At 47.0% G+C, this 27,060-nt stretch overlaps 1 protein-coding gene across 1 annotated transcript in view; it reads left to right on the plus strand.

Moving 5' to 3' along the window:
- Positions 1-27,060, plus strand: part of Smoc1 (SPARC related modular calcium binding 1) — a 194,771-nt gene that overhangs the window by 120,340 nt on the left and 47,371 nt on the right. Inside the window, exons 6-10 of the mRNA XM_032908057.1 lie at positions 4,008-4,064; positions 5,883-5,963; positions 22,428-22,620; positions 23,148-23,230; positions 25,109-25,214. Of these exons, the coding sequence (XP_032763948.1) occupies positions 4,008-4,064; positions 5,883-5,963; positions 22,428-22,620; positions 23,148-23,230; positions 25,109-25,214 (520 nt within the window). The remainder of the gene's footprint in view (positions 1-4,007; positions 4,065-5,882; positions 5,964-22,427; positions 22,621-23,147; positions 23,231-25,108; positions 25,215-27,060) is intronic.

Raw genomic sequence — 27,060 nt, forward strand, 5'->3', positions numbered from 1 at the left:
ATGAATTTAGCAAATTTCTAGAGTCATACAACTATTACCAGAGAGAAATTCCATCACCTCCTCATAGAACTTTTAGGCTATTGACAGTTCTTCTCTCTCAACCTCTGCCTCAGAACCCACGGAGCAGGTTGGCTCCCAGTACACTTACTTTTGTAAATCTGTGCTGTATAAACGTGGTGCTATTATAGGCAACAGTCACATCTGTCTTCCATTAGTACATTTCTGAAGGGTGTCAGGTGTATATTTTTGTGTTTCAGTTATTTGTTCCTGACTAACTAGTATTCCTCTATATGGACATTTAATTATCTGTTTATCAGCTGATAGACATTTGGATTACTTAAAGCTCTGGGGCTTTTTGGGTTGGTGAGATGGCTCAGTAGGTTAAGGGGCTTGCCATAAAAACTACAACCCAAGTTCAACCCCTGAAATTCCCTGGTAGAGGAGAGACTGGACCTGTAAATTGACTTCTTCTTAGGTACCGTGGCATTCCTGTGTCTTGCTCTTCCAAATACGCACAATACACATAAAAGTCCAAATTAGAAGTCACTATATTTGAGCCATGCTGTTACATTTGTGTATATGTCTTTCTGAGTCTATGTTTTTATTTCTCCTTCATAAGTTCCTAGGAGTGGAATTTGGGAGTTGAAAGCTTAATGTACATTTATTTTTTTAAAATGAAATTGCCAAATTAGTCTTCAAAGTGCTGCTAGTTTTATAGTTCCGGTAACAGTGAAGAGAGGGTTCCACTTTCTTCACACCCTTGCCAACACTTGGTATTATCTGTCTTCTATTTTAGCCATTCTTGTGAGTCCTTAGTAGTATCTCCTGGGGTTTTGGTTTGTTTGAGATAGGAACTCGTTGTGTAGTCCCGACTGGTCTGAAACTCACTAAGCAGCACAGGCTAGTCTTGAACTTGCAGAATTCCTCCTGCCTCTACCTGACAAATGCTGGGATCACAGGCAAGAAGCACTATGTTCATCCTCCATGTGTCTTCCCTAATGGTGAGTGGCATTGAATATGATTTCTATATTTTGAGTGTATATGTGTGTGAGATGCTTATTAAAATATTCTCCCTAGTTTTAAAATAAGGTTGTCATCTTATTGAATTGTATGGTTTATCTAATTTTAAAACATTGATAACAACTTAATTTCATAAATTCAGTCTTAAAAGTAAGTCATTTGAATAAGACAGTTAGGACTCCCAGAGAAAATGGCTTCTTTAGGAGTGTGTTAGAGTTACCCACATCCACGGAGTGCCCGTGTCCTGCAGCTTGGGGTGCAGGCATCTTGTTTCCAGAGGATAATGCTACCCAGAGAAATAAATCGAAGGGTTTAGGCCAGGCAATGCATGGATATAAAAGGGAGCCAGTGTGAGGTCCCACTAGGAATCAGGAAGCCAACAGAACATGTAGAATCCAGGGCCCAGTGTGTGGCCTGGTGCTTCTCCAAGGTTTGTCAGGAAGCAGAACTGCTGTGGACCTTGGACCCAAGCCTTGGACCTATGTTTATTAAAAAAAAAGTTCGTATTTGGTGGGTCAGGAGCCAGGTGCCCAGGCGCCCGGAGATGATGGTTAGAGGGCTCGTTGGATTTGGCTTGGCTTCCTGGCTTTGGGGTGTGCTGGATTTCACAGGTGGCTCCTGGCAGCAGGGTACCTTGACTTTTCTCACCTCATAAAGCTTTCCATCGGAAGACTCCCTGTCCAGAGCAGCTGTATCTCTTCACCCTCAGTGACCCTACTCATCAGGAAGACTCAGCCCTCTGCCTCCGCTTCATGCCCCGTGGGCTTCCGTGCCTATGTCTGAGCAATCCATGGGGCTCCCCAACCGCCACAAGTGCAGATCTTCCCCAGGAAGACCTCCGTGCTCTCCACAGACCTGTGCTGATCGGTAGACCAGGTGGCCAGCCCAGGCTTTCATCTGGATGCCAGGAGAGAAAGGCAGACTATTTTTAGCTATCTAGCTCCAGAGCGAGAGGTAGCTCTCATATAGACATTTTAATGTCTACATCAAATATGAACTATTCCCTGAGCTGTTGGGTTTGGGCTCTCACGGTTGACCTCTTGCTTCTCCTCTGTTGGCTCTCGAGGGCTCCTAAAGCGAAGCCACCCCGTGAGGACGTGGCTGAGTGCACCGAAGCTGACCTGAACTATTCACACAGACCTCTGCATCTGGCAGAAGTGACCAGACCCAATGTGCATTGCAGTGCCAGGAGACTGTTCAGGGGCTCGTTGAACTCATTGGAAAGAGGCGTTATTAGAGTCGGGGAAGGGATGCTCTTTTAAAACATGACATTGTGTGGCTCTGTTTGGTGTTTATTCTCCCTCAGTGACTTCCAAATCAAGCTCACATGGTTTGGCATCAAAAGGTACCCATTAGAGTTTCAGCTTGAGGCAGAGAAGATGTTCAGCACACTGTATTTAAGCATCTTTCTGCTGTCTCATTCCTTGGAACGATTGTTGGATAGTCTGGGATGGCTCTGGCCCCAGTGAGAATTGGGTCTTGGTGTCAGCACATGGCAGTGATACAGGGTCAGGTGTCAAGCACTGTCAGACTGCTGGCCTCAGTATCCGGGGAGGATGTGGGTCTCTGAGGGTTGACACTAGCAAGAGATCAGAGTTGTTTTCTCTCCCTTCCCTGATAAAATGCAGGGGAATCTCTGACGGTACTAGAGCCCGGAAGGGGGGGACCTGTTACTACTGGTGGTCTGATTGGTGTCTCTCAGGTTATCTGAGAGCTAGCCTTCTCTATAAATAGTTAATGCTCAGGGAAGACAGTGCTTCATTCCAAATGATCTCTGGGGGGTCTTGGGAGGAGCGCAATGGTGTGTAATTATCAAACTGGCGGAAACAATAGCTCTCAACCTTTCTCCCTCCCCCCCCCCATAGAGGAGAAGACAAAGAAAAATCTCTAAACTATTCTCAAGATGGACAAAGATAACTCCCTTCTTCTTTACTAAGGGTGGTGGTGGTAGCGGAATGGCTTCTCGGGGATTGAGAAAATCGAACTCTTTTCACTTACATAGTACAAATGGGTGTACACAGTAGAGGAGTGTTTATGTTCATCTCCCTGCTAAAATTTTCTTAGGCAGTGACTGGAGAAAATTGTCTAAAAGTACTCTTTAAATGGGCAACAATGAAAACTTGCAAAATGCTCCTCTAAGCTGGGGGTCTTGAGCCTTGGTGAAAGCAGGCCCTGGCAGGTAAATAAACAAAGTCTGTCCTAACTCCTGGTGCATGGACGTTCTTGCACCAAGAAGTGCCAAGGGTCCTGAGTGATAAACCCCAGGACTTTGTTACCTGGAGCACCCTGCTCTCATCAGCTGTGAGAGAAACATCAAAGCCAGGCCTGGGTGACCTCAGCATCTTCCCAGGTTGTTTCCCATCGTCCTCACTATCCTGCTGCTGGGAATTTCAGAGTGCACTGTTTCACGGTGTAAATGCTCACAGGGATGCTGATTTTCTACAGGGTGCTGGAGAGGGGTGGGGGGCAAGGATGGAGAGACAGCTAGGAGTCTGGACCGGAGCAGCACCCTGGTCTACGCTAACCAGGGCCGTTGGGAAAGTTCTAAACTGCTTTTACCTTGTACTGGACACAGGAGAGAAGTGAAGACGTCAAGGTTTCATGCCATATGGCTGCCAGTGTTAACCCAAACTACCTAGACTGGGGACCTCTAATCTAGTCTCAGGGCCTCTGGGGGAGCAGCTTCCTGCCCTATTCTGCTGTGGGGTGGGGAGATGGGCTGGGAGAGGACTACAGTTTCCTCAGGTTTATGAGAAAGGGACCTCCATTGCCATGAGACCTAGCTCCTTGGGAGTCCCTGGGATGAGCCCATACCTGGATTATCGTTGTCTCTGTCTGGCTCTGCTTTCCTTCTCTGTCTCTCCCTTCTTCCTCTCCCTTTTTCTTTGGCCTTGTACAAACCCCAACCATTCAACAGTTCTGAGAGTAGATAGTATTTACCTCAATAATGGTAGTCTCCTTTCGTTTCTTTTTAACCCTCAATTCAGATGATGGCTCTAAACCCACGCCCACGATGGAGACCCAGCCTGTGTTCGATGGAGATGGTAAGTCCACTATATTAGTTCCTAATCTTATTCTCTCTACTCATGTTCAGAATTGGGCAAGGTATTAGCCTTACATGTTTGTTTAAGTTCCATTATTATTATTATTATTATTAATATTATTATTAATATTTTGGTTTTAATTTCAAAATTTCCCAGTGCAAACTGGGCTGTCCTAACCTTTAAAAAATGTGAAGCCTCCAAGTAATTGGTACACACTTTCTACTTCTGGAATGGCCCTCTGTTCTTCTCAGGCTCCCTGCCTGTAGCCCAACGTCCAACAAAAACACTGTTTAGACAGACCCTCCCAGCTGCCAAGACCAGGGAGTCATGGTGGGGAAGGCGGTGAGACTGGGGACACCTCTTCAGCAAGTGACTCAGCACTTACAATGTGCTCTGTGCCTAGAGTGCTGTGGGGTCCCTGCGGGATAAGGAGAAGGTATTTTAATGTCTGTCTGTGCTCCTATGGCAACCACGAGAGTGCTTCAGGAGCTGGGTTCTCTGCCTCTGGTCTCCATTTATGGAAGAAAGAGTCGTCATTGTTCTCTTGGCGAAGAGCTTTTGGGGAGAAGGAAGGAATCAGGGTATTCCAGACATCGAGGACTGGCCAGGAGCAAGGAGGGGACGGTTTGGGCCACTATTAGAGAAGTAGGAGAAAGAGATTGGCAAGTGGGGCTGGCTGGGCTAGGGCACGGGGATTTGGGGGACTTGACTTAAGACATTTGGGAGAAGCACTCTAGGTAAGGGAAATAGTAGACAGTGACCCAGTCAAGGTCAGGAGTCCCAGGAGGCAAGGGGAATGGGTTGGAGGAGCTGGGGCACAGAAGCCAGGCCTCTGCTCAAGCTGAAGCATCTGGGCTTCTATTCTGTGGGGACTTTACCGAGTGCTTTAGATCCCAGTGAGCCGAGTGTAAGGTTTCCAGAAAGCTTGACAATGAAGTTGACTTTCAGAACACATCGTAGGGCAAGATTTTACCAGTACTCTGCTGAGTGCGCCTGGATCACGAGCCAGAGGAACAGAGAACCTAAGCGAAGCCATAGCCCATGGCTAGGAATGCTCCTGGTGCAGGCACAGCTCAGTGAGAACTGAAAGGGGGCACGTCTCTGTGATCCACCTTTGTCATTAGATAGTGTGGGTCCTAGGGCTTTAGGTAGAGGATAGAGATGCTGTCATCTGGGGGGACCATCCTGGTGCTGTCAAGTATCTGGTTACTGCATAGCATGTTCGGGTGATCCCACAGGATTTCCACACCCTCGGCCTCCTGCGAGCCTGCAGCTACCCTGGGGTGCCCTACATGAAGGTGCTTGGCGTGTGTTCCACCTGACTGTGGCAAGGGCACAACTCAGTCCCTTCTTCCCCACACGGAGCAGGGGCTCTGCAGGCTGGATCTGCTGTGGTTCAGCTGTTTCCTCTAAAATGGTCTCTGTGGTGTGTTTGGCATTTCTTTGTTGATTTATCCCCTTTAAATCTTCTCCCGGGGAAGCAGCTGAGAGGGACTTGGCTTGGCCCCGTTCCTCACCTCCTGGGATAATATTTTTATTCCTTGATGGAGTGGCTTGGTGCCTCTGGATTCTGACCACTCTGGATCCCAGCACAGGATGCCCTGGTTGTCTCTTAAAAGCTGATGGGCAGAGGCACTTCCGTCACAAGGAAGAGAGAGGGCGTTGGCACTCGGATGGGGTTGATATGCCAAGAGGGAGATAGTGGAAGCTTGGATGCTTAGGCTTCTAAAAGGCTTATTACAAATCTGGGTTACATTCTGTGTTGTATTCTTTGCCTACATGTGCACACACATTCTCTCTCTCTCTTGTTTTTTCTAGAAATCACAGCCCCTACCTTATGGATTAAGCACTTGGTAATCAAAGACTCCAAATTGAATAACACCAATGTAAGAAATTCAGGTAAATAATCTTGAATTCTATATGAATTCAACCCTCTGTCCCTCGATGTACCCTAGCTGCTCTGTGACTTCTCATCATGTGGGCTTGTTTTCTTCTACTTCCTTTTTTCCTCTCCCAACTGCCTTCCTTTCCTCTTCCTCTCACTCCACCCTCACCCTTCTACTTCTTCCTCTTCTGTTTCCCACCTGATTCCTTTTCTGAGACAGCCTCATTATTTAGCCCAAGCCAGTCTCAAGCCAGCACCGTTCCTCCTCAGCCTCCTGAGTGCTGGGGTTGTGCCATTCAGTCAAGCTTTACGGAGCCATTTAATCAGTATTATGCTCATTTTCTATAGCTCCAACATAAGGAGGTCAGATGAATTAGTTAGCCCCTTGCAGTTTTTACTTTCTTCTGCCAGAATCAACATCTATGAGCAGTTGATCTGTTTGGATGACAACATTTGTTAATATGCTTTACTATTTGGACTGCCTTTCTGAACGCCATGCAGGGGAATTTGAAAGAAGCAGACTGGGCATAGGGAAGTTGGACTTCAAGCTCAACAGACTTAGTTCCTCTGTTTTGAGAGTTTAGAACTGCTTGTTGTCACGCCCCTCCTGAGCTGACCTTTGGAGGTCTGGGGATGGTGATGGTACGGGTGATGAATTTTGAAGAGTAGTCACATTCGTAGGATTTACTTGAAACAGTATTTGATGCCAACAAAGGTCAAACTCAACCAAGTTCTCTGGCCATTGATATTTACCAGCAGGAAATGTCATAGCAAACCAGAGTTGGTCATTGGCAGGGAGACTCGTACTTTCACTTAAGATACCATCATGAGAAATATCACTTGGCAGAATTTATGTTGTAGGCTGAGTTTAATGTAGCCCTATACTCCCTTACTGGTGGCAAAGATTATGAACAAAGGATTCCTACCTTAAATGAACAGGCAGAGTTTTGTGTGACCATTGATCAGTGAGTGGGTGTGCTGTCGTTGGCACCTCTGCTTTGCTTGTGTGCCAGCTCTGTATTGGAGGTGGCAGCATGGAAGGTACAGTCCAGGGAGACAGAGGTGCGTCTATAACACAATGGCTGGCTTTCAGTGTGTGACTGACTTACTGCTTGATGTGAGATGCGAGTGTGGGATGGGGACAGAAAGGAGGCTGTGAACCCTCTTGGACTAGACTATAACAGAATAGCACATCAGTTCAAGCACAGGCTTTGGAATTGGCAAAATCTAGGCGCATATCCTGATTCTAAGACACACTGAGTTAGTTAAATAACTCAGACACACTTTAGTTAAATAAAAGTCATTTCTTAACTGTAGAGTGGGTTCATGGTCTGTCCCTCAAAAGGTTCACTAAATTAAAGTCTATGTGTTTCTTGACTGACGCCTGCCTAAATAATGAATTGTAGGTGCATTTATTATCATCATCATCATCATCATCATCATTATTATTATTATTATTATTATTATTTACATTGTTGATAACAATAGCATGATGGTATTTCGGTTTTGGGTGCTATGCATGCTATGACCCGTGCATGCTATGCAGGCATTCTACTATTGATCTGTGTCTACAGCCCTTGACTTTTGAGATAGTGTCCTGATATATATAGCCTGGAGTAGCCAGGAGCTCAAAGTCCTTTTACCTCAACTTCCTGAGTTCTAAGATTACAGATGCGTGCCACCACACTTTAACCAATGACAGTGCTTATTGTGGCTAGACTAGAGGAAGCTAGTGGCACCTGTCTTTCTGGGCTGTAATAAAGTGATGGTGTCAAGCTCTGACTGTCACCCCTAATGGTTTATGTAGTTTTCTATTGTATCATGATAGGGTCATGTTGAGGAATGGTTTCTATGCAAGTACAAGCATCTTCTTGTTGCAGTGATTCAGCCGCCGTTATTTTTCATAGCTGTTGACCCTATAAGGTCAGTATATAGGACAGGATAGTTGCAGGAGATCTAACTCTTCTTTAGAAGAAATTGATCAAAGAAAACTATTAGTCTTTGATGTTTTAGTATTCGCTCAGCAGACTAGAATATTCCCTGGCCGTACTGGCTGATACCTGTTAATCTTATTGATGGAATCAGGTATGAAAGACACGGTTCTATTATATAGCGCATAACAAGTGGCCAGACCACCTGACTGTCTTTGCAAATAAAGTTTTATTAGGACACAGTCACAGTCATTCATGTGTGTTTGTGTGTGTTGTTTATGGCCATTCTCATCTACAAGAATAAGTTTGGACAGCTGTCCCAGAGCTCTTATGGCTTGTGAAACTTAAAATATTTACTTCATGATCTTTCACAAAGGAAGTTTTCTGTGCCCTGGCGTACACAACTGAATATGGCGTGAGTGGGAGGTATATGCATGGGGATTGTCTCACCCGTCTTTTGGCCCCTTCACAGACCGAGCAGAAGTAGGAGTTGTGGCTCCTGAGATGCTGCCTTATGTTCCGGGCAAACCTACACCATCACAGGGGCTCCTGGAGCCGCTCACAGGACTGCGTTTTCTCGCCACTCCCAAGTCTTACCTGTTCTGGTGCACGCTCTTGCAGCTGGTTGTCAAGGAAGCATCACGGGGTCTGGATTTTCAGGCAGCGAGGCAGGGAATCTTTTACACACAGGTCTCATACTGGTCAAAGCGTGGGCTTCGAAATCAGACAGATGTGCGGGCCTGGTTTCCAAGACTGGCTCTCCCTGCCTGGGGCAGCCAGTCAAACTCTGAGTCTTCTTCTCATTTATGTAAAATGAGGCTACTGCCGCTTAACATTTTGCGTGGCTTCAGTTTTAGGCTCGTATTTCTGGGCACCTAGGTTTGCTGTAAATGATTTTAAAATAACAAAGCAAAGTTGCTTTGGTGGGATGCCCCTTTTTTGCACCGTGCTAGCCCATTCTTACATGTTGACATACTCAGTTAATGATGAGTTAGGCATCCTTTGACGAGAATGTAAGTCTGGTCAGTCGGCTTTCAGTGAGGACTGGAACATTAGAGTTAAACACCTGAGACGGCATTTCGTTAGACTTTGGTGGAAGACTCTGGGTTGAGGTGAACTTTAGGTTGGAGGTTGGAGTCAGACTCTGTGGACTATGCCTGATGAGAGCTCATCTTCTCAGGCTTCTCTCACAAGACAAAAAAAAAGCAATTCCAGTTTCTTTTACACCCCAAACATCCTTTTTTCACACTCAGACCCTGTGACGCCAGGTTTGTTTTCTGGCTTGGGGACTGTTGATGTTGGAAAGGTTCCATTGGGCGCCTGAAGTTGTGCAATACATGACACACACTCGCCCGCAGACGTTGTCTCCAGTCTTCTCCCCTGCTGGAAGTTCTGGGCCTTTCTGGAGAGCTTTACCATGTGTTCCCATGGCTGCTGTGGCCTTCTGAGTACTTGGGAAGTTCAGCATATTCGGGTTTGCCTTTCTGGTCCTCTTCTTTCTGACCACCTCCCTCATATGTCTCTTTTACAAGCACCCATGGCTCCAGGAGAACTTTCTGTATCTGGGAAGATGGTGTTCCTGGTCAGCTGACACCCCAGAACTTGGGAGCAGGATGTCCTAGAGGAGTGTGGCCAGAGTCAAGGAAATATAAACTCCTGCTGAATTTCTTTCTTTATTTTTTTAAATCCAGAGTTAGGTGTCATGACATTTCTTTAAAATACCTAGCATTTAAAATACGTTAAAGCCATCTCTATTTATAGAAGAAAGTAAAGAGATAAGATAACAAGAATTAGCCTTTATCTAACCCTTCATTCCGTCCCCTGGTTCTAAGCTGACTATATGAAGATACTTTATGTCTCTTATGTCTCTTTGCGATATGCGTCTTTTTGTTTCTCTTTGGCAAAACACTGTGCTTCCTCTTCTGAGCAAGTGCAGATCTTAGGAACGAGGGCCATGGACGTGGTCGCCATGCTCTTTGTGTGCCATGGGGATGCTCCAGGGCTCCAACATGCTTCCCTTTGCCCTGGGAGCCTAGACTACCCTCTACTTTTGTTTCTGTATCCATATCTTTTCCTTTCCTTTCTCCTTGTCTTTCCTACAAAACTCTTTCTTGGTATAATCAAGGACTGCAAGAGGGCCCTAGAACCTGGCCCCATGATTTAAGTCCTAACCCTCTTTCTCCCCACCTCAATGACCAGCATGTGTGTATCTGTGGATGAAGCACCTCATGGTCATTCTGCTCCTTGGAGATAGAGCCGGTAGGGACCTGAAGTGGAAACACATTTCTTTGACATTTTGCAATGAAACAAGAGTCCCATTTCTTTTTGCACGAGAGAGTCTGTGTTTGCCCAAGGCCCAGACACATGTCATAGGTATGTAGGTTGACGGTATTCTTGCCCTTACTCATTTGGGTGCAACGTTGTTCTTCTAGGCAGGCTTCTGGGCCACTGGCCACGGTTGAGATTGCTTTTCCACGCAGGAAGTTTCTTCTGGAATAGCTGCTGTCACTGGGGCTTGGGGTCACGGAGGCAACGACACCTTCTGGCTGGATCCCCACCCCCACAAGTCTCTACTCTTTGCCCAACTGGAAACCGTGGGCTGATGTAATGACCTGAGGCTGGAAAAATAAACAGCTTGCAAGGAAACCAGTGGTAGCCTTGTAAGCAAATATCCCACAGCCACCTGGAATCTCACACATGACGTGATTGGGAGGAAGAATGAGTAATCTACCAGCATTAGCAACTAGGACTGGCCCAGGCTTGTGTGCGTTTAAAATATCTATATGAAAACACACTGTGTAACTGGCCTTTTAGACTATCTGCCCTTTGAGCTCATGGAGATGCCCGGTCAATAATGACCAATAAAATTAAGATGAGGCCATATGGTTCTTCCCACGGCATCACCCTGGCAACAAAGGCTGTGCCCTTTTTCTGTGTCTTTAGCCTTTGCTGAGAGGAAAGGTGATTGTTATTTGTAGGCCTCAGAGAGAAACCTATAGTCCAGTTTTACTTTGCTCTAACATTGGCTTTCTTGGTTACCTTACTCTGTCACCCCACTGTCTGCTTGTAGTGATGGGATGGGAGGCATGTGGCCAAAGGATTCAGCCTCTGGGACTTCCTCTACCTGTAAAAGTCTTGTTTCTAGAAGTGGGTTTCATGTGCAGTGATGTTCCATAGCAAAACCAGGGCCCACTATGTTCCTTTTGTCCTCAGTTGTTAAGCTGCCATCAAGGAGCCTGCCTAGGTGCTGTAATTGACTATTCCAAGGTTCTGAAAGTCAGTGATGAACTTGACATTAGCCTGAGAGCCTCCTTCATGTGTGTAAAAATGACTTTGCAAGTAAGCAGGGTGTGAAGTTTATCACCACAATACGGTATTAGTATTCTGACGGGAGGGAGCAAAGGTATACTTAATTTTGACGAATTAAAAGCAAGCTCACTTTCATCTTTCCCCTTTGTCTGTATCCTTTCTTCTTCTGTTGCTTGAAGTTGAATTTTCTATATTTTGGACCTTCTGGTACAGAGCCTGCAGGTAGGGTCAATGAGATTACCCAGACAAAGCTGGGAAGAAGCCAGGGTACGGTTTCCTGGTACCTGCCACTGCAGAACTACGGTGAAGTATCTCCCAGTCTCTCAGCTTTGTGGCATGAGTCAGTCAAGATGTGTGGCTGTGAGCCAATGATACTTTGGGATGAGGGAGGTTGAAAGAAAAGATGTTTATGTGCTAAATTGGGGGCAATCCATCCCAGAAGAAATCCCCCACCTCTCCCCAAGAGCTGAGCATCTGCCTGTGTGGGAAGTGGGTGTTTACCACTGCAGACCATGGTGAGCCATGCTTGGCCATTTTAGGTTCTGTAGAGAATCTATTTACACAGGATGGCTGTACTATTTCCTTATTCCTCTTCACCCATGACGCTTCATCCTAATGGTGCGTTTATCCCTGGGGGAGAGCTGCCCTTAGCCAGCACTGGGTATTTGGGATGTTAGTTCTGCCCGAAGATGGAACGTCAGAGGCACAGAAAGCCAGCTGTGGCTCGTGGGCCACATAACAGTGCCCCAAAGAATTATGAGGCCCTGCATAGGTGTTTAAGTTGACTGTGAACATTATGCGAGGTCTCAAGTCAGTCAATTCCATTTGAAACACGGGTTCGAACAGCATATTAGACACATGCCAAAAGGAGATATCTTCACTGAGCCTGAGTGTGTGTGTGTGTGTGTGTGTGTGTGTGTGTGTGTGTGTGTAAGGAAATGGTTAGATTCAGGGGCAGGGTGGCTGAGGGCATACTGATAACTGTTAGCCATCTGCAGTTGCTGGCAAGACAGAAACATACACAGTCTTCATATTTAGAGTCTTCACTGGGATATCCTCTGTAATTTCTTGTGTTGTTGGATGAAGATCCTAATGTTACCTCAGCACCACAAAGCTTATTTTTTATACTGAGTTCTTCAGTACAGAAAGTGGAAGTGATACATACATACATACATACATACATACATACATACATATATATATACATATATATATACATATATATATATTTATAAAACCGATTTGAAACCTTGTGAAGAAATACATATGTTATGTATTTCTACTACCTGGATTTACCTGGGTAACTTGATGAAATATTTTGTTTGATTAAAACAAAACAGTAAACGCTTTCTAAAAAAACCAACCAACCAACCAAAAAGAAGTATGAGGTACAAGGGAAATGCTTGCCTTTGGCTCTGCCTCTTCCTGGTGCTCAGCTTCCAGCGACTTTGTAGCTAAGTGTGGGACGGTATCCCTGCTCCCGTCTAACTTCAGGTGTGTGGGCTTCTGTAGAGACAGAAGCACGGGTGGGAGGGGGGCTTCCTGCACCACCACTGACTTTGCTATGAGAAAACAAGAGTCCAGCTGTCGAGCGCTCGTGCAGGGCTCTAAGCCCAACAGAAGTTATGAGGCACTAAGCCTGAGACAGTGGGGAACAACGCAGGGAGCATGTAAGGAAGGGCTGGCCTTTGAGTCGTGGTGTCCCAAGAGCAGGGTCAATGACGTGCTCCACTACAGTAGGCACAAGCGGTTTGTCAATGAATTTTTTTTCTTTTTTTGGACGTTCTGGAAGTTATTGTAAAAAGCAGACAGATTCATTAAGATATCTGAATAGAGAACTAGAGAGATACATATAAATTTTCTCTCAACTATGTGCCCTTTATTGTGTACTGGGGGAGGCTGCTCCCATAACCTGGTCCTTGGTCAGCCTTTACAGGCCAATCGAGGAGCCAACTTAAACATAGGAATAAGAAGATTGGGACAGTCCACATGGAATTGAGGACACTGCCACCGTAGACTAGTTAATTTTAACAGCAGCTCCCACTGTCCACTTTACTTCAGCACCAGGGTAAATGTTGTCCATTTATTTACTCTGTGGTGTCAGGTTTCTAAATCAATGCCTTACACATACCAAGTGAGTGCCTTACCACTGACCTCCAACTTAAGTCTCCTCTTACCATAAATCCCTTGTGGGGCATGTGTAGGGTCTATCTGCTTGTACAGGTAAGGAACTTTGAGATGACCCAAGATCAAGAGCTAAGTGGGAGGAACCCAAAGACTATGCTTGTGACTACCGCGCCACACCGCCTCTCTTCTGACTGCTGTGAAGTCTACTGTGTAAGCTCCGTGGGTGAAGTGTGCAGGAGTTGGAGTGATGGACACATCACTGCTTCAGTCGCAGGGCTTTGGAAGCCCAGGTCTCCTCGACCCTGTCTCCTGTTCCTGGAGCATTCCATCTGAACTCTTCAAGTTCCTTCCGGTTTGGGGGAACTCCAGTTGAGATTATACAGCATCCAAATGTCTCCCTCTGGGACAGAGCTGAAGGTGATCCTTTCTTAACTAGTTGGCTCATGGGATAGGGCACGTCCTCCAGAGCATTCTCTAAAGTCCCTCTCGAGTTGGAATGAGGGATGACGTCATTTTTCACTTCCATTCGTGGCATGTTTTCCAGAGAAAGGTTTTTTTTTTTTTTTTTTTTTTTTTAAGACAGGATGAAAAAACTATTGCAATTGAAGAGATGTCTTTATTAAATCGGTACAAATTCTGTTTTTGATTCCCCACTTCTATCTATCCTGGTTTGAAAAAACCAGAGGATGACTTTATTCTGTTAGTAGGTGGCTTTTTGCTTGTTCCTTGCCCCTGCAGGTCTCTCCCCTGGGCCTTTCCTTTTCTTAGTCAATGGCCAGCCTTTTGTTCTGAAGGGAGCTTGGAGCAGTAGCTCTGTGGACTCTCCCTCTCTGTGGGGTTCTCAGAGCCACACAGATGACTCCAAGTCACAAGGCTCTGGCCAAGTGGCCCTCACTGACAGAGGTGATGGAAAACCCAAGGGTGAAAGGTTCTTGGAAAAATTATCCTCTGGTGGGGGGCACTTAGCCCCTCTTGAAAAAATTACAACGTCCCCAGTAAGAAAAATAACCTATTCATTTAAATAAATGACTTGAAGCCATAGGTGCCAAAACTCCATGTGGCTGCATAAACAGAAGGGTGGCTCAGTGATGTTCTGTAAATCATTCCTAAAGATTATGACTCTAGCTGGCCCTCCCCTCAGCACCACACCTCCAGTTCTCACACCAGTCTTTTCAACCAACAGTAAAGTCAGGGCCATAAAGCCCAGACACTTCTCCTGCATTCACAAATTCTCAGGCACTGGGCCCCCCTGGGGTAGCCCCAGTACCAGACACCTCTGTGTTCTCAGACCTGGAGAAACCTGCAGTGAGAAGTGCATCATTCCTTACAACGCCTCTGGAACTTCATGTGACTACTTAGAAAGCTATTTTAAAAAATGTATGGTTTGTTATTGTGGGTTATCGGTTAGCATTTTATTCATTTTTGATAAGAGACGAGATGGCCAGGAGGTATTTGAAGAGGTTTCAAGGTCGTTGTTGTTGACACAAGGCCAGTGTTTTCCTTAATATTCTTGGCCCAGAAAGATGATTCCTTTTGCAATGAGTATAAGCAAGCGCCTCTCGTTTTCCCAAGCTGAGTCACCCTTTATTGATGCTTACCCTCTTGGGAAAATGCAGTCTCAAGGGGCTGAGGGTTAAGTGTAGCATTTCTCAGGATGAGCTGGGGTCAGAGACTCTCGTTCCAGTCCTTGCAGTCTCATACTCACCGGCTGGCGCTTACTCTGCTGTGCATGGACCCCATCTCTGGAGCGTTGGGTAGAATAAAATTCTTGGACTAAATACCCTTCATGGATTCTTTCTCCATGAGAGTCCATGGTTCTCTGCAGGAGATGCAAACCAGAGATGGGGGTGGTGAAGTGGTGGGCAGGAAGAAGGTGGTGAAGCCCTAACCCATAAGCACTTACAGTTGGTAGAGTCAGAGTACAAAGGCACAGAATCTCAGCAGCTGCCATTTTGCTCCTTGGCCTCATTCCAATGAGGAGCCCTCAGAGATAGTTTGAATGAGGATAGGCTGACACATCGTGGTTAGTTCTGCTTAATGGATCATGTTATTCTCAGAAGTTTCCTGGCCTTCTCAGAGCCTAATATGCTATCAGAATAAGGTACATATCCCTTTCATAGTCTTGGCTCACTGCAGTCCCCAGCACTTTTCTAGCATCCTCCCGAGCCCTTGAATGTTTTGTCACCCAGTCTTGTGTTGGGTCTTCCTCTTTCAGGACACTGTCCCCAGCCCTGTTAGTACCCCACTGCCTGTCTCTTATTGTCTATTGCAACAACATAAGCAACTCTCTCAGGAGGCCAAAAAGGCTCCTTTAAAGAACCACTAGGTCTTTTTTTCTTTTATTGGATATTATTTTATTTACATTTTAAATGTTATCCTCTTTCCTGGTTTCCCCTCCAGAAATCTGTTATCCCCATTCCCTGCTTCTATGAGGGTGCTCCCTTACCCTCCCACCTCCCTGTCCTGACATTCCCCTACACTGGGGCATCAAGCCTTGACAGGACCAAGGGCCTCTACTCCCATTGATGCCCAACAAGGCCATCCTCTGCTACATATATGGATGGAGCCATAGGTTCATCTCTGTGTTTTCTTAGGATCGTGGTTTAGTCCCTGGAGCTGTCGGGGTGGGGGTCTGGTTGGTTGATATTTTTATTCTTCTTATGGGTTGCAAACTCTTTCAGCTCCTTCAGTCCTTTTTCTAACTCCTCCATTGGGGACCCTGTTTTCAGTTCAATGGTTGGCGTCGAGCATCCACCTCTGTATTCGTCAGGCTCTGGCAGAACCTGTCAGGAGACAGCTATATCAGGCTCCTGTACGTCTTTATCTGGAGAGACCACATCCTTGGCCAGGGCATCCTTCCAGTCTGCAGGTTTTTTGTTTGTGTTTTTGAGATAGGAGCTCATTATGTAGCCTACCCTGGCCTATCCTGATCTTTCTTCTTTAGCTGCCCTGTGTTGAGAGTCCAGATGTGTACATCTGGCTTCTGACGCCTCAGTTTTTCTAGGCATTTGTTTCGTCTTTCCTGAAGTTCTTACGATGCTTCCTTTAGTGTGTCCATTTGGCTGGGCAACCTGGCTCTGTTGTTAGGCCCAACACTACCTAACTGTTGTGATGTGAGCATCCACAGTTGCTTTTACCTACGGCAGATTACACAGTGTGCAGTCAGTTCCAAGACTTAAGAAGAATTCCGGAGACTGTGCTGGAGAATCCCTGCTCTGTGTCTTTACGCTGTAGGCTTGACATATTGATCCGAGACTCAAGGCTGCCTCGTCTTGCTTATCTGCATTTCTACCTAACTGGCTTGCCTGCATAGTTTAGACTTGCCATCTCCCTAATTCATGAGTCTAGTCCTTAAAATCTCCCTCTTGTGTGTGTGTTTAAGTGTGTGCATGTGTGTGTGTGTATGTTTGTATGTGTGTGTGTATATATGTGTGTATGTATCTGTGTGTGTTTGTGTGAGTGTGCGTTTTGGAGAACCTTGAATGATATAGTCCCTCTTTGACAGCAACCCCTTCCCCTTCTCTCCATCTACTTTCCCCTCCATGAACTTCCTGTTTTCTGTCACCACAGTAAGGTCAGCCCCACTGGTTGTAGATGACTTTCAAAGGTGTTTAGGTGTTGGTTACTCAGGAACTTTTCACTTCCTCCTCTGTCTCTTCTCTCAGTGTGTCCTTCTCTTGAAGTCAATAATCTGAAAGTGAGATCAGCCTGAATCCTGTAATGTTTATTTATGGGTTTTTTAAAGCAATTTTTTGCTCTTAAAATATATATAAAATAAAAAAGGTGAGGAAGGAGAGGAGTCCTGGAAGGGAGGATAAACTCTGGGCTCATCAGTGATAGGGGCTTAGCTAAGAATTCGCGCTGTCCACCCTGTCTCTGCTCCTAATTACTATGGCTAATTGTGAGGTATGGAGCTTGAGCCAGTCCTAGCAGGCAGAGATGTCCTCTGCGCTGATTCTATTTTGGCTGACACATAAAGACCTGGGCTCTGGGCCCTACAGACAGGGTTTATGTTCATCTCATTCAACCTGGCCTTCCCAGCCCTGCCTCCAGCCTTGCTCAGGCCTGCCCTGGTCCCATTCTCTTCCCTGGCATGCCACATGTGACTGGGGAAAGACACACTGTGTGTCTTCTGGTGGCAAGGCCAGGACTTTGTGTGTTCTCAACTTGAGATGCTTTTCCGTTGGGTTTCTTCTTTAAGCCAGAGGTTTCTTTGCCAAGTGGAGACTGACTAAGCTCTCACTACTTGGTGCCATTTTGGGAAGGTTGGAAGGACATATGTGGAAGTGTACAATTGGGTGCTGTTATCTATCCTTGTGCTTGCTCTCCTATTGTGGGTTATGTCTTTCAGACATATCTAGGTAGCCCTGGCCAGTGCTCACAATTACTAGGCCATACCTTTCTATCTTATTTCTGTTTCATGCATTTTCCTAAGCAGAGATGAAGTGTTTTGGAGTGACATGTATCTACCCCAGCAGAGCTCCTTGCTTTGTGACTTAGTGTAGTTAAAAAGACCCTCGAAATCAATCCAGCTTGCACTAGGTAAGCCAGCCTGAGAAAACCTGGAGAAGTGGATGGTGAGACCCATGTGGGAGGTGGCTGACAGGGGTCCACAGTAGCTCCAAGGCGGGACTGGCTTCTGGATCCTCAGATAGGTGAGTCTCCACTCCCTGGAACTTACCCATCAGTGTTTGTATGACACACGGGGGTGCTGACTGGTGAGCTGGCAGGGGCTACAAGAGTCCCCTTGGCTTAAAGTGACAAAGAGCTCAACAGCTCTAGCTAGATACATTGTTATATAACAACATACTATATAACGAGCTAGCCCAAAATCCTAGTGTATCAGAAAAATAATTTATTCTTGCCAGTTCCGTTAGAATGGCTATCTCACTAGTTTTACATGAATTGGCTCTGGGGTTCATCCGAGTAGAGGGCAGGTGGGAACTGGAACATACAAGGTGACCTGTGTCCTGTTGCTAGCAGACCAAGCCTTCCCCTCTGCTCCTTCGGCAGGGTAGAGAATGTATAAGAACACTCTGTGTGGCACTCTTAGGGCTCATTGGAAGTGGAAGCAGAAGCGTCATGTCCTCTGAAGGCCTGGGCTTCTCCTCCAGCCTCACCGCACTGTTCTTTTCGTGGGTTAAAACCAGTTGGAGCCCATGTGGACTAGCCAACACAGGACATGGAGACACGGGCGTTGGAGACTCTTCTGGGATCATGCACTGTTAAGTATAAGGAAAGTATAGGATAAAATAAAGCTTGGATCAGCCTGTAGCAATGAAAGATGCCACTGCAGAGAGGTAAAGAACGTGGGTGGGCTGGGATCCCACCTCTGCCTCCTCCTAGCTGTGATTTCCTTCCTTCCTTCCTTCCTTCCTTCCTCCCTTCCTTCCTTCCTCCCCTTCCCTCCCCCCCCTCCTTCTTCCTTCCTCCTCCCTCCCCTTCCTTCTCCTTCCTTCCTTCCCCCCCTTCCTCCTCCTTCCTCCCTTCCTTCCTCCCTTCCTTCCTTCTTTCCTCCCTTCCTTCCTTCTTTCCTTCCTTCCTTCCTTCCTTCCTCCTTTCCTTCCTTCCTTCCTTCCTTCCTTCCTTCCTTCCTTCCTTCCTTCCTTCCTTCCTTCCTTCCTTCCTCCCTTCCTTCGTTCCTTCCTTCCTTCCTTCCTTCCCTCCTCCCTTCCTTCCTTCCTTCCTTCCCCTTCCTTCCTCTCTTCCTCCCCCTACCTTCCTTCCTCCCTTCCTTCCTTCCCCCTTCCCCCTTCCTTCCTTCCTTCCCCTTCCTCCTTCCTCCCTCCCTTCTTCCCTCCCTCCCTCCCTTCCTCCTTCCTTCCCCCTTCCCTTCCCTCCTTCCCCTCCTCCTTCCTTCCCCTTCCTTCCTTCCTCCTTCTCCCTTCCTTCCTCCTCCTCCTTCCTTCCCTCCCTCCTCCCTCCTCCTCCTCCCTCCTCCCTCCCTCCCTTCCTCCTCCCTCCTTCCTCCTTCCTCCCTCCCCCTCCTTCCTTCACTCCCTCCTCCTCCCTCCCTCCCTCCCTCCCCTCCCCCTCCCTCCCTCCCTACCTCCCCTCCCTGCCTCCCTCCCCATCTTCCTTTCCCTTTCTTTCCCTCCCCTCTCTCTTCCCCTCCCTCTTCCCCCACGTCCCTCAGCTTCTTTCTCTCTTTATTAGATAGTGCTGAGTGTAACCTAGGCTTGTCTTCTGATCTTTGTGTCTTCATTTCTTGAGTGATGGGATGCAGAGGTGCACCACCACACCTGGTCTATGCAGTGCGGGGATCAAACCCAGGGCTCCTGGCCAGATAAGCACTGTATTGGCTGAGCCATAGCCTCAGATCCCTACTTCATGATCTAGATCTAATTATCTATCTAGTCTGTGTTCCTGGTGTTAATACATGTCTTCAGAGGTTGGAGATAGTGTGAACTGAGTTAATATAAGTAGAAGGCCCATCACCAAGTCTGTCATTTTGTAAGTACTCAAATAAAAGTTTGCTATTCCTGTTCTTCGTATAGATGAATAAACTACAAATTTGGTTTTTGGTTTTCTAGTTCCAAGACAAAGAGATATAGACCCTGAGGTCCAAGCTTCAGGTGCTTAGGCTGAGAGGGGATGCTCCGTCAGAAGGAGCTGTGGGTGTGAACACATTTGCTCTTGAATGCAGATCTTAGAGAGTCTGTTAGGGGTCTCAAAGGAACCCACTGTAAAAACAAATGCATTCTCACTGAAGAACAGATGGCCAGAGGTTAGCAAGGTGGGTTGAATTGTCCCAAGTCCTCCAGTGGAGCTTCAGTCTCCCCCCTGGGTGAACCTAAGAAAAATCCACCCTGTCCAGAATTTCTTTTTCTTGTTTACAAAGTGGCGATCATCATAGATTCCAGGGTAGGTGGGCTGAGAGATTAGATAGGCAAAGCCCTCCTGCTGCCTGCTGCATTTCCCCCAAGAACATAGACTCTTTTTTTTTACACTGAAAATTACTTTTACTTATCAAAACACAATTATATAGCAGCACACACACTAAAGAACGTCCCCATGGCATTTTCATGCATGTTTTTGTCATTGCCTATTTTATCTCTTTAAATTCCCACCACATTCTTCCCCCACTCCCTACTCTCTGCCCAAGAATGTAGGCTCTTATCATTGATCCTCAAAATCCATTTGAAGAGATATTTCTTCTTTCTGGAAGACAAACTGTATACTTTTCACAAATGGTTGGTGCTCTGTGTGTGTGTGTGTGTGTGTGTGTGTGTGTGTGTGTGTGTGTGTGTGTGTGTGTGTACACATGTTCATGTGGGGGTGTGGGATAGGGTGAACATATGTTGAAGTCATATGTCTTTCTGAATTAATCTGTATTATTGTTGCTGTTGTTGTTATTATGATTATTTTGAGACACTGTCTCTCACTGAATGTGGAGCTCATCAGGGATGGCCGTCCGGTGAGCTGCAGGGATCCAGTTGGTGAGGTTATGGAATTGTGGTGCCCATAGCAGACTTTCTCTGTATGGTGGGGAGTCTGACCTGAGGTCCTCTCGTTTCTGTGGCAGACACTTCACCTGTGGAAGCCGCCCATCTCGCCAGCCCAGCTGTTCTGTCATTTCAGTATTCTCCTTACAGGACACTAGACTTTCAGAGCAGATATTAAAGTGACAGATCCTATATTTAGTCTTCTATTTAACCCCATGCTAAACTGCCTTTCTTTTTAGATTTGGGGGCTTCATTGTCTTTATGATTTAACTCTCCATAGGTGGTCATAGGAACTAAAGGATTTCCAGAAATCTAGCCACAGGACTCAAGCTTTTCTTTCAGCCCAACTCCTGCCCCAGCTTCCCCAGTCCTCAGGCCCACTGTGGTGTGAAGTTAGGTTCACCATCCGGCTGCCCTGGAAGAGGGGGAGGTGTTTCTCCTCTTCCCTTGCATCTGCAGTAGTCTGATTTATGGCTGGCGAGGCTGGCCTAGAGGGTCTTAATTTAAAGCCCCTGTCAGAGGTCGTTACACGAGCGAGCGTGGTGCCAGAAAAAACTGCTTTCCTCTCCCTTTGTTTCTTTGTCAGCTCTTTCATGGCATGAAATATGGGGGCAGGGGAGGGAGGGTGGCGAGGCTACCAAACTGGATCTGAGAGATCCGTCCCAAGCCCCTGGTGCAATCCCCTTGAAGTTGTATTGGTGTTTGCCTGCCAAGATCTGAGGAAGGTAGAGGGGTTGACCTTAGGGGCCATATGGGCTGTACAGATTTTCTTTTTAAAATGTCATCTGCGCTAAGGAAGCAAACACCACACATTATTATTTTTTTTAAAAAAACAGTTAAACAAAAAAATTAAAACAATAACATCCCCTACCCCCCAAATAAAGCCTGCAGTAAAACAAAGGGAAAAAATCAGGAAGAGAAGACAGTGTGGTTTACTGGACAGGGTTTTCCAGGAAAGAGTCCAATAGGTGTAGGGCTTTCGTGAGTGGGTATACCTGGCATAGGGCCCCAGCCACTGTCTGCTCGGCCTGGCTCTGGAGAGAGTTGGTTTGGCTACTTGGACATGTTCACTTGTTCCTGAAGCTACCAACTCCAGATACCTTTCTGCCTCCCTTGTTTCTGTTCCTAATGGGGACATCAGGGTATAATAGATTCAAGCCCACTAGCTGTATCTGTTTCCCTATGTTAGAGAGTGAAAACAGCCAGGGCTCTCTTGCTTCTCTTTCATTCAGGGTATGGTGTACAGGGTGGTGGTCTGTGGTTCTGTCCCACCATGCCCAGACTAGGGAGTGTGCCCTTGCATAGGCATCCCAGGATTCACACGCAGGGCAGTCTGGCTACTGCCTTCCCTGGAGCCTGTAGCCCACTCATTGGCAGGGACAGCTCTAAAACTGGAGGAACATTCCAGCTCTGAGTATCCCTGATGTCCTGGCCGACTTGTTGTTCCACACAGCCTCTGTGGTGAAAGTGCTGTTGAGTCTGGCAGTATAGACAGCCATAGAGAGGCTCCGGTTGCCCCCCTGGGGCTTTCACCTTGGCAGCATGCAAGTCATGTGTGTCTGGCGTGATTCATTGGTTCTTGGGGGGCAGGCCCGGTCCTGGCTCTTTATTATGGATTCCGGACAGGAAGAGTAATTGGCATCAGAAGCTGCATCTTCTCTTACAGAGAAAGTCCATTCTTGTGACCAGGAGAGACAGAGCGCCCTGGAAGAGGCCCGGCAGAATCCTCGAGAGGGCATTGTGATCCCCGAGTGTGCTCCTGGTGGGCTCTATAAGCCGGTGCAATGCCACCAATCCACGGGCTACTGCTGGTGCGTCCTAGTGGACACAGGGCGCCCATTGCCGGGGACTTCCACACGGTAAGTCTGCACAGAGCATCCCGAGACACAGGGGCCAGCCAGCTTCCGGTTATTGTGCCTTTATTGTCTTCTCTGCCCTACTTCTCACAGAATCAAGTCATGGGAGACTGAAGACTCCTTTCCAAAGCAGATGAGGGTTTATCAGAAGTGCTTGGGGGCCTGGATTCTGACCACTCATTTGTGAACTTTAGAAAGCCACTTAATCTCTCTCAACTCCAGTTCCCTGATGAAAAGCTTATGTACCACCCTGGACCATAAAAAGTGACCAAAAAAAATTCATGTGCAGATTGGAGATGGCATTGTTATCACGCTTTCGTGGCTAAAATGACATGCCTGAATGTGTCTCAATGGGAGCATTTATGCTGGATTGTCTTGTAGCTTCCGGACAGTTCAGGGACTGTTTTATTTTCCTTCCCAAGTGCTCTAGGCTTAGAGGCGACACAGTTATTACTGGGTGGGCAGTAATGGCTGAAGAAGACTCAGTTGCCAACCCCATTAAAACCCTCACTTCTCTGTCTCTCCCTAAGCTATGTGATGCCAAGTTGTGAGAGTGACGCCAGAGCCAAGAGTGTAGAGGTGGATGACCCTTTCAAGGACAGGGAGTTACCAGGTAGGAGACACGGCCCTGCCTGGGCTGGCACCTTCACTTCTTTGGGCTTCTCATCCCCTCACTGTGCAGAGGCTACTCTCTCCTCTGCATCTATCTTTTCGATCAGCAGCACAGAGCAAGGCATGCTGGGAAGGCTCACCATAGCAGCGCAGACCTGAAAACTGGAATCCACATCCAGAGTCAGTCCTGCGCCCTTGAAACACTGCTCTCTTCCCTTGCTCTTTCTTCCTTGTCTTAAGAATGTAGTCAGGGACTTAGAACTTTGTCGATGGAGTGTCACGGTCATTTTCCAAGTCAGTGAAGTGGGGGTGGCATTTTGGAGGCTGTAAAGCAAAGATAGCTTACGTGGAGTGGCTTCCCCGAGGGGCTTGTCTGGTGTCTGCCACCTGTTTTGTGGATTGCTTATATGATGATGACCCTTGGTGACAGGGGTGGCCACTAAGGGGTAACATGAGACGTACTGACAATAGCCCAGGACCCTGGAATTGCAACTGGGCTGGGTTTTTCCTTATTTGTAGGGAACTCCAGGTCTCAGTAAAAATTCTAAATGCAGGGTATGTGGACTGTGGACTCCCCCCACCCCCTGTAAATCCTCTTAAGTTCCCCTTCTTTGTGCACCATTCTAGAAAAAGCTCAAGCACAGGGAAGTCTTCTCACAGGTGACCCTGTCTTAGACCTGCACCCACACAGAAGAGCAAACACCCCCAGGCCTCTATGTAGGTGGGAGCTAAGCTCGTGATTGATAGACATCTTTACTCAGAACAAGATTAGGTCTGTCCTGATGGGAACTGGTGCCATCTTCCTAGTACCCATCAGGACTCCAAAGTGAGAACGGAGAGCAAGGAGTCCTGAAAGCCCGGGACTTTCCGTGTGAGGTTAGTAGAAGTTACAGTGTCAGAAAATTTGAGGCGGGCGTCCAGGTTGCCTTCTTCCAGCCACCCCTGGACAGATGGAAATAGCCATTCTACCTCATGCCAGACCTGGTTTGATCTAGCCCTCAAAGACATGAGGTACACAAGTCATATGCCGATAGAGGAAGGCCTCCACGTACAGATTCAGGGCAGGTTCCCTCCAGAGAAGAGTGGAGCTCTGTGGAAAGGACTGCAAGATCCTACTGAGTCCACTGCTCTGAGAAGTCATGTTTAATTTGAGACCTGGAGGGTTAGAGAGAGAAGGGCCAAGTTGCTGCAGGGGCAGGGGTGGGGCTATAGCTGTGCTCAGGGCCCTTTGATGAAGGTGAGTGGGTTCCCATCTCTGCAGTGGTAGGGCAGGGTTTCCCCAGCAATGCTTCTCTTTGTGGCATGGATCTGGGACAGGCACACCTGTGAGAGGGTTAACCTGTGAAATGGGCTTTTGTTGAAATGGTGAAACAAGACTAGGAACTGTGGGTATTCACGGAGGGGTCTACAGTCACCGTCTCACCTGGATAAAAAGGGGCAAGAAGAGGAGGGTTTTGATATGTTCACTTAAATCACTGATTCTCTCCCTCCCTTGTGCTCCCTCAACATCCAGTTCTTGCCCCTAGAGCAGGACAGTGTCTGTCTGCTTATTGTCTTGAGTACGCTGGTCCAGCATATTATGGGGAACTCTGTGAGGCTAAGGGCCCTGCCTGTTGTCCTGGTATTTATGTAGTTCCTGTGCTGGTTCTCAGCAGAACTCTGTGGAAAGGAAGAAGGCGGAAAGCTTTATTGCCCTTTGGTCTGGTGCTTCTGTGTGGACTATGCATAGAGGACAATGGAGGCTTATGGGGGTCATTTGAACACTGAACACGTCCCCAGTCTTTGGCTGGACAAAGACCCTGAGGGGATGGTAGCTGAGGAAGATGCTTCCTTGGTAAGTTACCTACGTTCTGCCTTCACATCTCCTCTTGTCTCTTAGGCTGTCCTGAAGGGAAGAAGATGGAATTTATCACCAGCCTGCTGGATGCCCTCACCACAGACATGGTTCAGGCCATTAACTCAGCAGCGCCCACTGGAGGTGGGAGGTGAGAATGTGAGCGGGACTCGGGTGGAATATTGTGTGGCCCTGGATTCTTCAGATACTAAGTGGGGGCTAGAAGAGAAATTTGCTTTTCTCTGGAGCATGTGTAGCCTTGAATGTCCATGATCCTGTTGATCCCCCTGCCTCTGCTTTCTGAGTGCTGGGATTACAGGTGGCTGCAACCACACCTCGAGAAGCAGGGGCATTTCAGTCAATAAGCATCATACATCAGCCAATCAAGATGGTTAAGTTGTCATCCAGAGGGTGTATGGTACAGTGTCACGCTTTTAAAATCCTGTTAGGAGGACAGAGCTTACATATTCAGGGTTCTTACATAGACAAGAATTTTAAAATAAAGGAAAGGGAGAAGAATGGCACACTAGCTATATTTAAGGTCCTTGTCTGAGCACTCCAGGGTCCTATGAGCTTACAGGCTAGCTTCTGGCCATGGCTCTGTTTCCTCTTCTCTGGGCACATAAGCCAGATCCCCATCTAGGGGAGCACAACTCAAAATCTGAGGAAGACAGAGTCTGACAGGCCATGGGTGAGAGCTGCTTTGAGGGTTCCCACAGTGCTCAGCGGCCCAGCATCTGACAACAGAGGCGCTGCACCTCGACTGCCAGGAAGAAGAAGAGAGTGAGCATTATGAATGTGAGCTACCGCGTGCCCATAGGTGTGCACTTCCGAGAGCTTGCTAAGCAGCTGCTGGCTGACGAAAACCCAGGCATGAAGTGCCGTTGCCCCTCTTTGTCCTCCATTTCGCTTCTCATGATTTCAGTTGTTCACAGCCAACTACAGTCCAAAGAAACCGAATTGGGGAATTCTAGAAAGAAAACAGTTAATAAGCTTAGAATAACCTTTATTGCAGCATTTCGTTATAACGATCTTCTTATTAGTTATTGCTGCTAATCTTCGCTGCTTAATGTATACATGTTCTTCCTTTATAAATCAAGCATCACCTCATAGGCATGCATATTAGGAAACAGTGTATTGAGAGTTCTGTATCATCAGCATTTTCAGGCATCCATGGGGATCTTAGAATTCAGAAGGGGGAACAAATGTTTTTAGGTTGTTTAGAAACAGGAGAGCAACATAAACAATGGAGGCAGCCTGGGCACGGACTCTCAAGTCTGGGTGCGCCCACCTACAGCTCAGGGGTCCCAGCTGCAAGTTCTCCCTCAGCCCTGTAGAGACATCAGTACCCCAACCCTGGTTTCCACAGGGGCCACGGACCCCAGGACTGTGTGGTCTTGGCTACAGGAAGGGGATCAGAGACAGGCCCTGTCACCAGGAGAAGTTAGGATTGGTGTCCTCATGTCACAGGACAAAGAGATTTTTACAGGCAATAAAACCTAGAAAATGCATAATGTCTTTCATACTGATGTATCCTTAGGGAAAGACTTGAAAAAAAAAACCTCCTTTTTTAGGAATAATTGGGGAAAGTTTTTAAAAAACACTCCCCAAAGCATGGTTTTTATTTTAAGCTCATATTAACTTAAAATGACCACGCTTAGTTTTGATAGGAATGAAAGGTTTGGACTATTTTGGGTACTTGTGTTACCCAGCGGCTGGATTTTTAATCAACAAGAAGACAAGGTAGACCATGAAATAGTTTAGAAGTCAGGCAAGAGTGAAGGAGGAGAGAAAGTGGGGACACCATGGGGAGGGACCAGGGCTGCCAGCCTTCCTGGGTTCTCCTGGATCTCCCCCGTATGCTAAGCAGAAGCCCAGGCATGTACGCGTGACCCTCAGGAAGATCCCGCTGGCTTCTTGTTCTTCAAGCTTTCCCTCCCACCATCATGTTCCAGGCATAGCCCTTCCAGCTTCCTTCCACAGGTTACTCTAGCTGT

The sequence above is a fragment of the Rattus rattus genome, chromosome 7, assembly GCF_011064425.1.
Source record: "Rattus rattus isolate New Zealand chromosome 7, Rrattus_CSIRO_v1, whole genome shotgun sequence".
Taxonomy (NCBI): Eukaryota; Metazoa; Chordata; class Mammalia; order Rodentia; family Muridae; genus Rattus; species Rattus rattus.